The sequence below is a fragment of the Narcine bancroftii genome, chromosome 2 (genome assembly GCF_036971445.1).
Source record: "Narcine bancroftii isolate sNarBan1 chromosome 2, sNarBan1.hap1, whole genome shotgun sequence".
Taxonomy (NCBI): Eukaryota; Metazoa; Chordata; class Chondrichthyes; order Torpediniformes; family Narcinidae; genus Narcine; species Narcine bancroftii.
In genome coordinates, this window is record NC_091470.1 from 291,762,953 (window position 1) to 291,781,621 (window position 18,669).

Genomic DNA, 18,669 nt, shown 5'->3' on the forward strand with positions numbered 1-18,669 from the left:
CTCTGCTTGGTTATCCTTTGCTTTTGAATGTCTAAAATGCCTTGGGATTCTGGATGATTGAATTCCACTCATGTTAATGCTATCAAGTTTTAATGTATAACTTGCTGTTCCTTTTAGAGGTTAAACATAGTTAGAAGTTGTGGCCCAATACAGATTCCTGGGTATTACTCACTAACCAGATGCAATACATCCTTGAGGTAATACATGAACCTTTGTCCCTGCTCTGTCCTACCACCTAAAGAATTTGATTCCTTTGTCAATAGGTAACATCCACTTTTTGTTTTGGTCATTATTTAGTATATTCTAGAAATGTATGAAGTAACAAATATAGGAACTTTCTGATTTGTCACATTAGTGGTCTAAAAAAAAACGACACTTTTTCTTTGGCAAATTCATTCTTGCTTCCCATTCAATTCATATTTGACAGTGCTCTGTAACTCAGTACCTAATACATTCCAATAATTTCCCCATCAAAAACAAGATGAATAGGTCAATAATTATCAGAGGTTCTGTCATTACAAATTGAAAACGGGAGGGAGAAATGAGGAGTGGCTTAGCATGGATTGAATTCCACATGGATCAGAATGAAAAGACTGGTGGAAATGACACTGAAAGTAGCATCTGTTGAGTTTAGCAATTCATTACACATCTCTTTTTTTTTTAAATGTTATGGAATTAAATATTTTGCACTTTTTTGAACAATAGCTCCTGAAGTATTTAAATTCATTTTGTTAGAGTAAAATGTCTCAATCTGCTTTGGTATAAGCACCAAATAGTAAACTTCTGGTTTTGTTTTTTTTTAACTCGGCATATTAAAGTAGGTTTTCAAGCTACAGGTTTTAAAACTCATTGCTAAAGTAACTTGAACAAATAAATTATGTAACAACTAGTTTTATTTATTAAAGCTTCCTAATGAATTACCATTTGTGCACTTGTTTTATGAAATGAATGGCTATGAAGTGATCTAATATTGTATTCCATTAATGACACTGATTGCTTGAATCCCTTTTACAGATTCTGAGCCAATTATATTATGTCTTGTCTTGCATTATTGAGAAAAATGCTCTTAAGTGGTAGGATCTGCAAACTCTTGTGTTACTGCTTTAACAAGCAAACAAGAGCTATCGTTAAAACATCATTTATTGAAGACAAGAACTCTTAATGGAACAGCAGTATTTGATGCAACAACAGATGGCAGTCATTCTACATGGTGCACTACATTAATGCCTTTGTATACACTATGTAACTTCCTTTTCAAAAAGGACCTAAACACATGCTGAGCAATTATTCACACGGTTGTACAATAGGTTGATGATAGTTTATTATCATATACATGAGTACAATGTACAGATGCATTGAAATTTTTGCAGCTACACATGCATAAAATACACTAACAATGAGTATGATTTAAACTGACACAATGTGCCATGAGAGAAAAAAAGACAATGAATGTAACTGGTGGTCAACTAGAAAATCTGCAGATGCTGGTGGTTAGTGCAGAACACAGAAGTACTGAAAAAACTCAGCAGGTCATGCAGCATCCATTGAAAGAAGGCAATTGAAGTTTCAGACCTACGTCCTTCTTCAGGAATGCCAAAATCAGACAGATGCCTGAATAAAAAGGTGGGGTGAAGAGAGCAGGGAGGAACACAGACAAGCAGGTAAGAGGTAATGGGTGGATACAGGTGGGAGGGTAGAAGGAGATGTGACGGGGAGAGGGCAGATAGCTAAGAAAGGAAAGAGCATGGGGATCTGGAGGGTGAGAGACCAGGTGAGGTGGGGGGGGGGGGGGGGTTAATAGAAATTGGAGGTCGATAGAGATTCAACCAGAAACAGACCCTTCAGCTTGTCCTTGCAGACCAGGTTTCCATCTCATTTCCCTTTGTTAGGCACATATCCCTTCAAAGCTTTCTCTCTAAATCTTTCCCACCCAAGTACCTGTTTCATTCCATCTGCCCACCACTCCTGATGTGGAAAATGTTGACCCTCGGGGGTTGCTTTTAAAACTTTTCCCTTGTGTTAAACTCCTTGCTCCCTCGTTTGAGGCCCCTGCCCTGAAAAAGACTGATCTATGCCTCTCATGATTTAGTGCACTTCTGCAAGTCAACCCTCAGTCTTCTACCCTCCAGGGAAAAATGACCCAGCCTCTCGTAATGTCCATAACGTTTTGCACACTTAACACCTTAATAACATCCTTCTTGTAGCTGGACAATCAGAACTGTCCAAGTATTCCAAAAATAGCTTCACAAACATCATGTATATATCTATAAACTTCCCAACTCCTGTACTCAATACCCTGATCAGTGAAAGCAAGCCCTCCATCACCACTCTGTCTATATGCACCTGAACACAATCCAGGGCCCTGCCATTTACTGTGCAAGTTCTTCCCTTGAATGATAAAGCAGATGGTTGACCCACATTTGCTATTGTCTGTTTAACTATATCCTGACATTGGGGGAGCCCAGCATATGTGTGCCAAAGCAAGCTAGCTTGAAAATGCTTAAAATAGTTGTAACACCATAATTATGCTCAGTTGGTACTACTCTTTACCCTATCTTCACATGCCATCCACTGCAGATGGTGGCAAATGTCATCATTGGGTTTGTCCTTTGCTGTCAAATATCTCCCAATGTATAGTTCACAATTTCATTGATAATTTTTTAATGACTTGTTGTTGAAACAGGTTGGAAGAAAGGCTTGGTTTTCCTGATGCTGACTTTAAGGCTAATTCTCATGTATGCTTCAGTGAGGGAGTTTGTGATTGCTTGGAAATTAGCATGGGCAGTTCTTACAGGTTGGATTGGTCTTGGTATCGGGGCTGAATAGTTTCCAATTTGGCCAACAGACTCGTTCTCATCCATTCATCAGAAAGGAATATTGGTAATGATCTTTTCTAATTTTCATCCTGCTAATGAAGGGGTATGAACAGGGTATTTTTGTAATGTGGATACCAAGGAATAATCTCCACAAGATCAATTCTGTTAAAGAGTTTGTGGGATTAACATCTAGTTTGGCTCATAAAGGTGAAGGAGCATCATTTTTACACTTGTTTACTGATAACTGTTGTCACTTCTTCCACTGAAATATGCGAATTATCAGTGATCTGAATTAAGCATTTTGATTGACAGGAAAATTGAAGTACATTATATGATTAGCCGGTAGTTTGTATTATGAGTAGATTAGTGCAATTCTTATTTTGTTTTATTCCATTTTTAATTTTCCTTGACATTAATATGTTTCTCATGGATTAAGTAAATCACTGATTTGAAATATGTTAGTGAATGACATGATATAAATGTTTATTCTTCCCTTGGAAATGCAGCTTGGACAAAAATACTGAATTTTCTTTATCCAAGTTTGAAATCCTTAGAATTCACTTTTTCCTGATGAATATTTACTTTCATTGCTTTGGGAAAGAACATTCTGTTTTTATATTCATCACTTTTACTGTAGTTTGTGCAAATTAATTTCAAAGTGTAAAATAATATGTCTTTTGGAAACAGTGAAGATGATGACAATGAACATCTGTTCCAAGATCCTGATCATGACATCCCTCATCAGAAAATTACAAAGAAGCTCTGTAACAAAGTTAAATGGATACCTGATGAGGTAAATCTAAGGAGTTCATTGCACGACGAAGGGCTTTTTTGATCATGTAAATGCAATTTAAGAACTCCAGCTCGAAATATCATGTTAGCACAACTCTCAGTGACCTGGGTTTGAATCTGCTGCTGTCTGTAAGGAGTTTGTATGTACTTGTGTCCTACGTGGGGTTTCTCTGGTTTCTTCCCACCCTGCAAAACATATAGTTAATTGGGTGTAATTAGGCAGCATGGGGTTCATGGGCCAGCAGGACTTTCTACTGTGCTGTACTGTATCATTAAAATTAAATCAAGAAAATAATTTTATTAATGCTGTAATAGTAAAAGTGTAAGCTGGTTTCTGTCTGAATTCTTGTAGATATACCATTCTGTAGATGCTTTTGCCAAGATTTTAAAAAGGTCTTGGTTGTTCTAGTTTCTGCCATAATCCCTGTGGCTTTCTTTTATTAATGGTAATTTTTCTGCCCCCTTTTGTTAAACAGGATGAGAAGTTAAAGAAGTTGGTAGAAGAACATGGTACAGAAGATTGGAATTTTATTGCTAGTCATTTTCTTGTAAGTGTTCAATAATTGAATTGTGATTATTTTTAAAAAATTTTTTTAAAGCCATAATGTTAATGTGATTGGTTAAAACCATTCATTAAAGAGAATAGTACTGCTTCTAACTATTTTGTAGCTAGAATTTCCAGGAGAAAATATAAGTATAGGGAGAGTAATTTCTTATTTTGTGAGTTCTGTCACCATCGGTTCATCTTTGTGATTTTATTGGGAGTTCCAATTTTGAATTAGGATGCAGATGAATTACTTTTTTTTCTCAACTGGCAAAAAAGGAAACTGAGAAGGAACTAATCTTTAATTTCAAATAATAATTAACTTTTTAAATATATCATTGTCTATTTACATCAATTAGAGCATGACTTTAAAAGAATAAATCTCTTCAGTAGGAGTTTAATACATTGATGCAAGTAAATTACAGCAACATTTGCTGAACAGGGCATCTCCTTTATTGAATAAAATTAAAGGAATAAGAAAGTGGTGGGAATAATGGTAAAAGAAAATTTGTTCAGCTAACAAAAGGAATAGAGAGCAAAAGACAGACTGTTGAAAAACAGGAAAAACAAAAAGCAATTTTTTTCAGGAATCATAAATCTTGTCAATAAAATGTTCCTTGGCACAATTAATTACAAGCCTGAGGCTTTTGAGGTGTATTTAGCATCTGACAAACATAATTTCTTGAATCTAACTGGATGTTTGATGGTGAACTGCTGCCTTTACTATTCTAACCATCAAACATCAATTTATACCAATCCATTGCATTCACCTGACATTTCCAACAGCTACCCCAGCTTCTACTGCTTATCTTTACATTGGAGTGTGGTCCTCAAGAGGAGAGGAGAAGGATGATGGGGGTGGGGGGAGGGTGAGAGAACAATTTATAGTGGTCAACAAACTTACTTGGCATGTTGTTTGAAATTTTGGAGAATGTACACAAAGTCAAGATTAAGGCAGTCTCTGTAGCTATAAAGCAGCAACTCAACTGTCCATACTACTGTACCACACTAATCTGTGATTTGTGAATTTATGTAAAAGATTGGAGATCAGACTAAATATTTAATTGAGAAAGATATTTGGGGACCAAAGATAGATAAGACATGTTAATTAAGAGGGAGAGCTAGTATTTTGAGAATAGCAGTAGTAGTGATGGAATAAATAGTTATGCTTCTTAGAATTGACATGGCATTTAGAATTTTGTTTTGAAGATTCCTGCACTCTGAGCTGGAAGAAGATATGAGGCCTCTTATCTTGGTCATGAACTTTTGTGACAAAGGCTGGACAGAGGATATCCTTGTTTGTACATCCAAAATGATGGGAAGTACAGTTGGTTGGAAGATATTGCTTGAATCTGTGGAACTTGTTGCCACAGGCAGCTGTGGAACGAGGTTGTTGGGTGTATTTAAGGCAGAGATTGACAGGTATTTGATAGTTAGGACATCATGGATTATGGGGAGAAAGCCGGGGAGTGGGGCTGAGTAGGAGGATGGATCAGCTCATGATTGGAATGGTGGAGCAGACTCAGTGGACCAATTTGCCTACTACTCCTGTGATCTCTTGGAGCAAAGCAACCTGTTTTAGCCTCTGTTTTAACAGAAGGCCCTCTTATGTATTGTTGAATTCCTTGATACTTCATTGATTTTTTCCAGTTACGGTATGCGCCACTTAACATCCACGATATGTTCTGTGAAATTGGGCATTATGAGATTGTGGATGTTGTGCAAACACCATATTACTGTGTATCGGGGTGGCCAACCTTTTACATTCCATGCGTCAATTTTTTCACACACAAGTTCAGATGCACCACACAATTCTTGTACCCTTTACAATTCTTGTAAAAATGTTAATATCGACACATTTAGCATTTTTGCATTATATATTGATTTAATATAAAAACAATATAAACATTACTTACCTTAATGAGACTTTTGAGCCTGTTTTGATTTTGCCAAGCTTTTAATGTTACAAAACTGCAAACGTACACAAAGGACGAACAAACCACAACACCGTGGTGCACGATTGTCAATTGTAAACTGACTGACAAAAACCTCCGACGCACTGCTGGTGCAGATGCCTGGCACTTCAGGATCAAATAAATATCAAACTGCAGAACAAAAGTCCTTTCCTAGTTTGACTCATTGAACATTTTTTAAAAATTAAAATAGATTAATTTGAAACAAGATAACATTTGCCAAAAGATGTGCATGAAATAATAAAATCACTAAAGATAATTGCTAAGTTTTAGATTTATTCTTAGTAAAACCTATTTCAATCTCTAAGTTACTTGAATTCCTGTTATATATTTTTTCTACTAATTGGTTTTGGTTAATACTTTTTGCATCAGTAGGCTTACTTTTTTATTCATATCACTGGGGTACAATGTGCCACTTTTGGCGCATTCGCCATAGGTTGGCCATCTCTGCTGTATGTACTTAGCAAAGCTATATAGGATACTGAACTTTAATTGTTTAATTTTTTTTCACTTAAACTTTTTGTAAACACTTTCTTAGCCTATATCACATAATTTAACAAAGAGGATCATCCACATCACTGTTCTCAACTTCCTCATAGTGTTCCACTAGAAGAGTTTCAGGTCGAATAAACTCAATTGATGAACTGTCACTCTGTAATGCTCTTTTTGGAGAGGTACCATGGAACACTACAGCACAGAAAACAGGCCATTTGTCCTTTCTAGTCTGTGCCAAAATGTTATTCCACTAGTCCCATTGACCTGCACCCAGTCCATAACCCTCTAGTCCTCTCAAATCCATGTATCTATCCAATTTATTCTTAAAACTTAAGAATGAGACCGCATTTATCTTAACAGATGGCAGCTTGTTCCACACTCCCACCATTTTCTGAGTGAAAAAGTTCTCCCTAATGTTCCCCCTAAGCCTTTCACCCTAAAGCCATGTCCTCTTGTATTTGTCTCTCCTAATTTAAGTGGAAAGAGCCTACTCAAATTTACTGTCTATACCCCTCGTAATTTTGTGAACCTCTATCAAATCTCCCCTCATTCTTCTACAGTCCAATAAAGTCCTAACCTGTTTTAATCTTTCCCTCTAACTCAACTCCGGAAGATCCGGCAACATACTAGAAAATCTTCTCTGCACTCTTTCAACCTTACTGATATCCTTCCTGTAATTTCGTGACCAGAGCTGCACACAATACTCCAAATTTGGCCTTGTCAATGTCTTTTACAACCTCACCATAACATTCCAACTCCTGTACTCAATACTTTGATTTATGAAGGCAAAGATGCCAAAAGCTTTCTTTACAATCCTGTCCACCTGTGATGCCACTTTCTGGGAATTATTTATCTGTATTCCCAGATCCCTTTGTTCCTCCACATTCCTCAGTGTTTTTGTCCCTCCAAAATGCAACACCTCACACTTATCTGCATTATATTCCATTGGCCATTTTCTGGCCCATTTTTCCAGTTGGTCCAGATCCCTCTGCAAGCTTTGAAAGCCTTCTTCATTGTCCACAACACCTCTAATCTGAGTTCATTCAGCAAACTTGCTGATCCAATTTCCCACACTATCAGCAGATCATTGATATAGACCACAATGGTCCCAGCACCACTAATCACAGGCCTCCAGTCTGACAAGTAATCATTCACTACCACTCTCTGTCTTCTCCCATTCAGCCAATTTTGAATCCAGTTTATAACCTCTGGGTGGTGAGGGGGTTGCAGCGTGATCGGTAATGGTCTCCGGAACCCCTGAGAGCACCAGGCCCCTAATAGAGATTTTGGAGGTTGGTGTCATGGTCTTGTAGGTCAAGGTCTACCATTCAGTCCATCTCCCGCTGGAAGACTGCCAGTATATTTGTGGTCCTTCTCGAAACCAGAATATGGGTGGTCCTCCAGGCAGATGAGGAGCTGATGGTATGCTGACTTTAGGTCAGTGGTGAAGAAAACCCGATATTGCGTGATTTGGTTTACCATATCGGATATGCGGGGAGAGGGTACACGTCCAGCTGAGTGCATCTGTTAATGGTTTGACTGTAGTTGATGGCCATTCTCACCACCACCACTTAGGCTCTCCAAGAGCTGATGCTGGGTTCAATGATCCCCTCACTGAGTAGCCGTTGTACCTCCATCTTAATGAAGGCACTGTACCACCTACTTTTGGTGGTAATGGGTTTACAATCAGGGATGAAGTTAGCAAACAGCAGTGGAGGGGTGATCTTGAGAGTCTGCAGGTTGTGCGCTGTGGGCCATCTTGGCTGGGAGTGGTGAGGGAAGAAGCCAGCGGGTTTATGCTGGTGGAGACCAGTGGGCGATTTAAGAACTGCTAGTTACAGACAGTGTGGGGGGGGGGGGGGCATCAAATTCTATCATCATGCTTTTAAGGTGGCATTAGAGGTCCAGTCCCGGTAGCATGGCACCGCAATGCTGTGATATCACCAGGAGTTTAAAGTCTTTGTAGACAGTGCCCCACATGGTCAGGGTCACTACACAGTAGTCGTGGACATCAGCTGTACGGGTCTTTGAGGCAAAGGAGACTTTGTGGCTCACAGGCTTAACCACGAGGGATTAATACTGCACTGTATCTGGGTGAATGAAGCTCTCTGTGCTCCCACTATTGAACAGCCAGCTCGTCACATAGCCATTTACCTGGATGTCCATCATCGATCTGGCAAACTGGTGAGGATTACCTTTGTCCAGCGTGATGGAGGCCAGTGTTGAGTCACTGCCTGTAGCTGCGGTGGAGAGTTTGTGTGTTCGGTTGCAAGGTGACGGTATCCAAGATGGTGGCCGCCACGGCTCACACATGGCGTTGATGTGCCTCAAATATGGTGGCGTCAAAGGTGGCGGCTCCGACGGTCCACGTGCGGCGTTACTGGGTTGAGGTGGCTTGGACTTGCATACTTTCGCGTATTGCTCTTTCTTCCCGCAGTTGGAGAAGACCGCTTCTTTTGCCAAGCAGTGTTTCCTCGGGTGTTTGCTCAGACCACAGAAGTAGCACTTCGGGTGCTCAGGAGTACAGAGGCCGTGGTCGGATCGTTGGGGGGATGTGGCGATAGCGGTGTTAGGTGTTTGGATTGATGGTGGTGCATGGCGGTGGCAACGCATCCCAAGATGGTGGTGTCCACGTTGTTGGACGAGTAGCCTTAAATATTCTTGAGGGCCACCTCCAGTGCGCCTGTCAGTTTGACTGCTCTCTGCAAATTGAGCTCACCTTGTTCCAATGGTCTTTGACAGGTGTAATTGGACCTGATGACTGCGACATATGCATCTCTTGTCAGATCCTCCATGTTCTCCATGGCTGTCACGGCCTTGTAGTCCCAGTCCCGTCCAAGAATTGGTAGGGTCAGGAGATACTCAGCGCTCAATTCCCCGGGTCACTGTTTTCGGATGGCTAGGAAGCGTCTCGAGTAGACCTCATTTACCTTCTTCAGGTTCTGGCCTTTCAGAATGTCCATCACCTCCGAGTTTGACACAGTATCCCTGGTCATTGAGTATACCAGGGGCTGACCCGGGAGTGTTGTATCTGCAGCTTGTCATTCTCTAATTGGACGATGGCAGATGATGCCTACAGGATCGCTTCAAAGCAATGCAGCCAGAGTTCAAAGTTGGTGGAGGCTTCAGGTGATTGTGGATCGATTCCCAACTTCTCCTGCTTCAGGATCTGCTCCATTGTCAAAATCTATTGTGAATAAAATTGATGCACCATCAATAACTCCAAAAGACTGGAAGTTATGTGAAACTGATAGGCTTTTATTCGCAATAGAATGGAGCCACGTCCATTCTAGTCGACTGTCCTGAACTGGGGAGGGGGCTGTGGAACAGTCACCTTTGTTCAGGAGTCTGTGGGAGGAGCCACAGGTACAGTCGGCCAATGGGTGTGCCCAGACAGTTAAATATACAAATGGTGGTTTACCACACACATGCCCTTCATGGTCACATCATCTCTGGCCCAACAAGGTTCTTTATGCAATGTAAAATGTTGTACTCCTTCCAGAACTGCATCAGTGTCATCAGTTGCAGTAACAGCCTGAGCAAAGGTCCTCCTCGGGTAGTAGGCCTTGAATGCTGCAATAACCCCTTGGTCCATTGGCTGAATGAAAGAGGTGGTGTTTGGTGGGAGGAACGCCACTTTGACGTTGGGTTGGAGGTCACCAATGAAAGGGGGAAGTCCTGGAGCATTGTCTACAATTAGCAAAATCTTGAAAGGTATGCCTTCTTCGAAGCAGTACTTCTCCATTTCACTGGCATATCAATTGAGAAACAGGATTTGTGTTATCCAGGACTTTTTATTGCTCCTGTAATAAGATGGCAAGGTGTGTTTGTTAATGTTCTTGAAAGCCTTGGGTTTTTCACTAAGCCAAATAAGAAATGGCCTTAATTTGTAGCCAGCAACATTGCCTCCTAACAACACTGTCACTCTGTCTTTAAAAGCCGTAAAGCCTGGCATTGACTTGGCCTCCTTATGAATGAAGATCCTTTCAGGCATTTGCTTTCAGAATAAGAAGGTTTTGTCCATATTAAAAGTTTGCTGGGGCAAATAAGCTCCCTCTATAATTACCATAGTTTATCTAAGGTTTCAACAAATTCTTCTGCCTTCGCATCAGCACTTGCAGACTCATCACTCACTTTCATATGATGCAGCAAAAACATTGTTTGAAGCGCCCGAACCACCCAGAGCGAGCATTAATCTCAATATCCTAATCTGGTCCTGCTTTTTCTTTAAGCATGTGTGTGGTGAACTGCTGTACACTCATTTATCTAGCTCTGCCCCATTCTGTGACTGTACCCATGGCTCCTCCCCTTGACCTTATATAAAGGTCCCAACACCATAATCCCTCTCTAGAAAGCCTTGGTTACAGCACAGGATGACGAAGGATATGTAAATAAAAGCATATTGTTCTGTAACTCCAGTCCTTCAAGTTATTGATAGTGCATCAATCTGGAACAAGCTTCATGCCTTAGCAGTGATTGTCAACGTGCTGAGAGGGACTCCCTTTTGTCTTTGGTCCTCAATCCATGTCATTCGCAATTTCTCCATATCTGATATAGGTCGCTCTCACATTTATGTTAGCCTTGTAGTCTTTAGTGGAGCCAATCCTTTAACAGCTTGGATAATTTTTTCTTTGTTTTTGAGGATCTTTGTGATTGTCGAGTGGAACATGCCTAAATTGGGAAAAATAGCATTCACTGTTTTTCCACCTTTGTGTTGTTTAATAACCTTTTGTTTCATTTTCAAATCAATACTTCACCTTTGCCTCTTGCTGCTGTTATCACTAGCAGTGGTTTTGCTGCATTTGGCAGCCATGATAGATAGAAAGTACAGTACCTGCATACATTAGCCTTTGTATACAAAAAAATGAGATACCCTTGTTGCGTGCAGGAAGTTGTGTATGTCCGCTACGTCCCCTTCTCCGATCGGGATTTCTGATCTCTATTATAACTTTATGGGATGATGGATATACATGAGGTAGGACATTGTCTGAACATTAGCGGTGTCTACCTGTATATACCTGAGAAGTCCATTTAAATGTATAATTATGAATTTTTAACATATTATAGAACCGAACAGATGTTCAGTGCCAGCATCGATGGCAAAAAGTTTTGAATCCAGAATTAATAAAAGGACCGTGGACTAAAGAGGAGGATCAAAAGGTAAGAGAATTGTGAATTTGAAACTATTGGTATTGTGTCACACTGCAACAGACCTGAAATCTGTCTGTTTCAAATCCTGATAACCTTTTGTGAATTTATTGCCATGTCGAAACTTTTAAAAATTCTAATTTCTTTCAGCAAGAGACTTCTAATGTGTTTGTGATTCTTTAAATTTGATATTGTTGAGTCTCCCATATTTTCCATATCTGGCTAGAAATGCAGGTTTATACAATATTTTTATGTAATGTTCCTGAGAACATATGTTATAATCTTTCACTAGATTCTTGGTTTGGAACTCTACCTTAAATATGGAGGCTATAATGGCAAGGCAGGGCTCTTAGGTGCTAAAAAACTGGAAGTAATTAGAAACGGATGAGATGTGTAGAATGAATATTGAGTATGTAGCCAAATTTAGTTGTGATGCAATCTAAATTTGCTGACTATATCACTGTTTTTGGTCAAATCATGGGAAATTATGTTAGAATATAGGATGGAAATAGAGAATCTGATTATGTGGTGCCAAAACAACATCGTGCTCTCAACGTCAGCAAGACCAAGGACTTTATTGTGACTTTTAGAAGGGGAGACCAAGGGACCAAGCACTTAGCTTCGTTGATGGGACAACTGTGGAGATGGTTAATTCCTTCAAGTTCTTAAATAACCATGTATTAGAGGACCTCTCTTGATCCAGCACATTGAAGAAGGCACATCAAAACCTCCTCAGAAGTTGAAGAGGTTTGGCATGTCATTGAGGTGTGGGAAGTATACTGACTGGTTGCATCTAATTTGGTTTGGTAACTTGAGTGCCTGGGAATGCAGAAGACTGTAGAAAGTGGCAAACCTAGCCAAGTCAATCATGGGCACTGATCTGCCATCCCTTGAAGACATCAATTTGAGACACTGCGTCAAGAATGCACCCTGGTCACAACCTCCCCTTTCAGAAGCCTGAAGTCTAGCACCTCTCCCTCTCGGTTCAAGAACAGTTTTTAATCCAAAAAATATCATGTTCTTGATCACCCTGTATTATCCTAACCATAAACAGGTTCAGGACCATCTGAGGATTTGTTGGCATTCTTGAAGTGTTTCTTTATTTTCCTTGTACTAATTGCAACTGTAAATATTTAACCATCTGTCCTTTTATATTTATTATATTTTTTTCTGTCTTGGCAAATTGTGGAAATTTAGTGCGTGTGTATCTTGTGTACCTGTTTGGTTGCAGCAAGCAAGAATTTTGGTGATTCTCTACATCGTTTTCAAACTGCCTCCCTAAACTCACATTCCACCTTAAGCAATCCCTATTCCATGTGCTCTATGATTAATAAAGGATTACTTAAGATGGTATGTGAGTGGAAAAAGTTTGTAAACTACTGTTTTAATTGTACCCAATTGACTCATTTTGTGCACTTTTTTCATAGTTTCAAAGGAAATGGGCCAGTGACAATTTTTCTCAAGCAAAATATTTCAGTAACAATTGAGTCTAGAGCAGTGGTTTGTCACTTTATCCTAGTTAAGATTTTTCTTGCTATTACTGCATGTTCAATATTTCATCGTAAAATAGATTACTAGCAGGTTTAAGAATGTTATATTTATAGTGAGGATTGGGTATGGTGCGAGAGGGAATGGAGAGAAAGTACAAACTCCAGTTGAGTTCAGATTAGTTGTGGAAATGTCAATTTTTGTTTTGTGTCCAAGCATATCTAATAGCCTGTATTTCTGTCTGTATTAATGGAAAAGATTGAAAAAATAAACTAATTGATATTCACCTTCAGTACAATTTTACAGATAAAGTATTTTCTTGATTTTATATGTGTATTGTGCAGATCCTGAAGTTGATATTAGTGTTACTGTGTTCCTCACAAGCTCTACCAATTTGGATCTTTCACTTCCATAAATGAGAAAAAGATGCAAGTTGATGAACACCTCAAATACATATAATTTAATTATTTATTGTCATGTCAACCATGATGCAGTGAAAGGCTTTGTTCGGTGTGCTATTCCAGCCAAGTTGACCTCAACACAGTACAACAGGTAGTGTGACAGAGTATTTAGAGGTGGCTTCGGGGGAATTGCTAGAGCAGCTTGCACACACACATTTCAAAACACAGAATTTTTGCAGAAAGAGTAGCAACATTGCAGAATACAGCTTGCCTGGGAGAGCATGTGATCTTTGCAGGCAGGGACAGAACAGTTTTGCTCTCAGAGACGGAGGGAGTGAATCAGAGAGGAGAGACACAGAAATCAGTTCCAGAAGGACAAAGCTGGTAAACTTTTGGAAGGCTGTCTGGTCAAAGGAGAAGACTAACTGTCTCAGGTGATCCGAAAGAAAGAGGATCATCTGGAGAACCCTGAAGGGGGCAAGTTTCATCAGCAAGACTGACTAGAAAGGAATCAGGTGCAGATGTCGTGGAACAAAAAGAATCTCTCTCTGAAAACCAGCAAGAACCCTCCTAAGTGGTAACTATTTACCTGTTCAGCACCAAAGACTGGTGAACTTTGTTAATGCTAACTTCTGTGCACAGAACAAGAATTGCCTGCAACCAGTGAGATTGGACTGTGATCCAAAGAACTTTTTAAATCATAAATATACATTGCACACACCTGCGCTTAGTATTAGAGGGGGGATTAATTAGGTTAGGTAGGTTAAGTAATAAGTTAAAGTTTAATTCTGTTTTCTTGTTCAATTATAATTAAAAATTAGTTTTGTTTAAGTGACCCTGTGTTGTGGTGCATATCTATTGCTGCTGGTTTTTGGGGTCCTCTGGACTCCGTAACGGTAGTGCAAGAATAAAAAGTGTAACAAAACAAAACTGCAGAGTAAAATGTCACATAACAGAAAACTGTAGGGTGTAGCGTTAGAAAGAAAGGTAGAAAAACAATGTAAGGAATAATCTTGTAGAAATGGGAGGTCAATTCAAGAATCTGATAAGCAGAAAAGAAACTGTCCTAGAATCTGAAGGTGCATGAATCTTCTGCTTGAAGAGAAGGGGAGAAGAGTGAGTGATGGGGATGATATGTGTCCTTTAATACATTGCTGCTTTCGCGAGAGAGTGGGAGGTGAGGGTGGTGTCATGAGAAGCTGGTTGTCATGATGGCTTGAGTTGCATTCATAACTTTGCATTTTCTTAGAATATTTCCTATGGTGTATCTATGAAAATTCGAAAGGGACACTGGGGACATGGCAAATTTCCTCAGACTTCTGAGGAAATAGAGGAGTACTTGAGGAGTTGCGTCAACCTGGATGAACCACGAGATTTGCTGTAAAAGGTTTTAGAAACATCATCCACGGTTACTAAGTTGCAATCTCTATACTGTCTGGCTAGAAAATAAACTTTCTTTGTGGCTTGTAATTCTCAGACAAAAAAATAAAATCTATTACAAGTTTTAATCTCAACCTTAATCATAGGTATGTTCAAATTTTGATTTCACAATATAAAATGCTTTTAAAAAAAATGTTAATGAAAATTCTTTAATATTATTAGCTGCTTAGTGACATCTCTGTAACTGATGCCTGTAGCAACTAATGCTAGAGGAAGACTTAGAAATGTTTTGGGTACAACTTTCATTAAGGTCAATAATTGTCATTTCTCACAGCCAATAGTAAAATTCAGACCAAAGTGCCAAATTGTGCTGGATTCACCTACAGCTTGTGATGCCCATCGGTTTACACAGAGCAGGTCTGGATTACAGAGGGCCAGACAGGTTCATCTCTTTACCCCAGAGACGAGGAAAAAGGGAGGTTTCAGTAGTAATCAGGCCTCTGGTAGCATACTGTTGAGGACTAGAACCAGGAATCAGAATGCCCAAACAGGCTATGACAGGAAGCAAGGTGCGAAGGCTTGGTATGATTTTAAAATATTTCTAAACGTTTAAAAATATATTTTAAAACCATAAAATAATTAAATAATAAATCTGTATTTAAACAAAATTAAGAATAAGATTGAAATAAAACCACTAAAATGTTAATTGAAAACAGTAAGTAAAGTTTTTTTTAAAAATTACTGATTTAACCTTTTGTGATCTGGCATGGTTCTACTGCAATGGAATCCTCAGAATAATTCCTTGGGGAACTCAGATTGTCCAGGCTTCACTGCTGGCCTGTGCAAGCCAGTATGTAGTTGGTAACAGCTAAAAGCTGATCATTTTTTTAATTTAAAAATAAAAACACAGTGCCAGAGAAACTCAGCAGGTCACAGAGTGCACTTTGTATAGTAAAGATACATAACCAATGTTTTGGGCCTGAGCCTTTTTTTAAGGTGCCTGAATAAAATGATATGAGGTGGGACAGGGGGAGGAGTACAGGTCCACAAGCATGAGGTCATTTTTAAGTTAAATTTATTCATTTAATAATTAAAATCTAATTATTTATTTATTTCTCATGTATCCATCTCAAAGTTCAAAGTTGAGATTTATTGTCAGAGCAAAAAAAATGACATCACATACAACCTTGAGATTCTTTTTCATGCAGGCCGGGCAAAATTTCTACTTGTTGGTAGTGTAAATTGTGCTCAAGAAAATAATACATACACAAAAAGAGAAATGTAAACAAATGAAGAAAGAAACAAACTATGCAAATACTGAATAATAAATAATATGTTAAATAAAACTCCTTAAATGAGTCTCTGAGTTTTGTTAGAGTCTGATGATGGCAACAATTCCTGAACCTGCTGTTTCGAGTCTTGTGGCACCTATACCTCTTTCTAGATGGCAGCAGTGAGAACAGAGCATGTCCTGAGTGGTGTGGATCTTTGATTGTTGCTGCTCTCTGACGGCAGCGTTCTACATAGATTTTCTCAATGGTGGGGAGAGTTTTGCCTGTGATGTACTGGGCTGTGTCCACTCCCTCTTGCAGGGCTTTCCACTCAGAAGTAGTGGTGCCCCATAACAGACCACAATGCAGCCAGTCAAAAAACATTCCGCTACACACCTGTGGAGTTTGCCAGGGTTTCTGATGTCATACCGAACCTCCACAAACTCCTGAGGAAGTAGAGATGCTGATGTACTTTCTTCATGATGACATTTAGTATGTTGGATCCAGGAAAGGTCCTTTGAGATTAACAGAAATTTAAATTTTCTCACCCTCTTCACCTCTGATTTTCCCCCAATGATCACATGATTGTACACCTCTGGTTTTCCCTTCCAAAAGTCTACAATCAACTCCTTGGTTTTGGTGACATTGAGTGAGAGAGAGATTGTTGTTAGTACACCATTCAGCCAAGTTTCCAATCTCCCTCTTCTATCCTGACTCATTACCCCAGTGATAAATGGAGTTGTTTTCTTACTGAGCCACGCAGTTGTATGTGTAAAGCAAGAGCCTATGAATGCAGTTCTGTGGTGCTCCAGAATTGATGTAGATTGTGGAGAAGATGTTCTCGCCAATTCCCATTGATTGGGGTCTGTCGGTGAGTAAATCCAGGATCCAATTACACTGGGGAGTATTGAAGCCCAGATCTTGGAGTTTGCTGATCATTTTTTTTTTAAATTTTTTATTTTTCACACCATAAATCACATTAGCCATGATATACACTATTTCTTTTTCACACATATACAGTGAATTTTTCTTCCCCCCCCCCCCCCCTCCTCCCAAGCCACCCCCCCACCCCCCCCCCTCATCCATTTTAGGTATACAATCTAGGTTGCATTAAGCCAGTCAGACAATGTTGTCATTCAACAAAAATACACCAGAAATTCTACTGAGTCCATTCTTTTCTTTCCTTCTCCTTCCATCAACTTAGGTAATGTTTGTCCCCGGTAGGTTTTCGCTATTGTATTTAATGTAAGGCTCCTATACTTGTTCGAATATTTCAATATTATTTCTTAACCTATATGTTATTTTTTCTAATGGAATACATTTATTCATTTAAATTTAGTAGTTTCTTCCTTTTAATTTGGTTATGTATTCCATTAATATTTAAAGTCATATAGTTCAGCGTAGCCCTTTTATATTTTGTTTATCTTCTCTTTCCGTTTTTCCATCATTACCTTTCCTCCTTTTCCATTTCTGTTTTCTTATTTTCAACTCTTTATAAGACAACATTCCTACAACATCCAACATTTTCCTTATTCTCCTATTTCTATCTTCTTTATCCCCAATCTCCCCTTCCCCTCCTGAGTTGTCCTTTATCCCTTGTCGGACAACCACATCTCCCCTCTCCATTTGGATTTGCGAATCCACTCGCAAGCGTCAACTGATTTTGCAGTGACCGCTATTTCCCCCCACCCCGCCCCCCCCAGAAAAGATTTCACTTTTCATATGTCACAAAGGTCACTCTTTTAATTCCCTCCTTATTCTCTCTTTTCCATTACCTTCCCTTATTAATTCTTGTCTATACTATCTATATTTTCCTCTAAGTACAGATACATTCACGTATGCACATTATCTCTATTCACTCTTATACCTCTTTACCCACATACATATCAATCGTGATCATTTTAACTCTCATTACCCGTCTTCCTCCCTCAGTCTATTTTTGTAATTGTTCTGCAAATTTTCGTGCTTCTTTTGGATCCGAGAATAGTCTGTTTTGTTGTCCTGGAATAAATATTTTCAATACTGCTGGATGCTTTAGTATAAATTTATACCCTTTCTTCCATAAAATCGCCTTTGCTGTATTGAACTCTTTTCTCTTCTTTAGGAGTTCAAAACTTATATCTGGATAAATGAAGATTTTTTTGCCCTTTATACTCCAGTGGTTTGTTGCCCTCTCTTACTTTTTCCATTGTCTTCTCCAGTACCTTTTCTCTTGTAGTATATCTTAGGAATTTTACTACAATAGATCTTGGTTTTTGTTGTGGTTGTGGTTTAGAGGCCAATACTCTATGTGCCCTTTATATTTCCATTTCTTGCTGTAGTTCTGGACATCCTAGGGTCTTAGGGATCCACTCTTTTATA

General features: G+C 39.1%; 1 protein-coding gene across 5 annotated transcripts in view; it reads left to right on the forward strand.

The window, feature by feature from the left end:
- Positions 1 to 18,669, forward strand: part of mybl1 (v-myb avian myeloblastosis viral oncogene homolog-like 1) — an 84,114-nt gene that overhangs the window by 3,071 nt on the left and 62,374 nt on the right. For all 5 annotated transcript variants that reach the window (XM_069921356.1, XM_069921354.1, XM_069921353.1 and 2 more), the window contains exons 2-4: positions 3,504 to 3,609; positions 4,085 to 4,156; positions 11,688 to 11,780. In XM_069921356.1, coding sequence (XP_069777457.1) covers positions 3,504 to 3,609; positions 4,085 to 4,156; positions 11,688 to 11,780 — 271 coding nt within the window. The remainder of the gene's footprint in view (positions 1 to 3,503; positions 3,610 to 4,084; positions 4,157 to 11,687; positions 11,781 to 18,669) is intronic.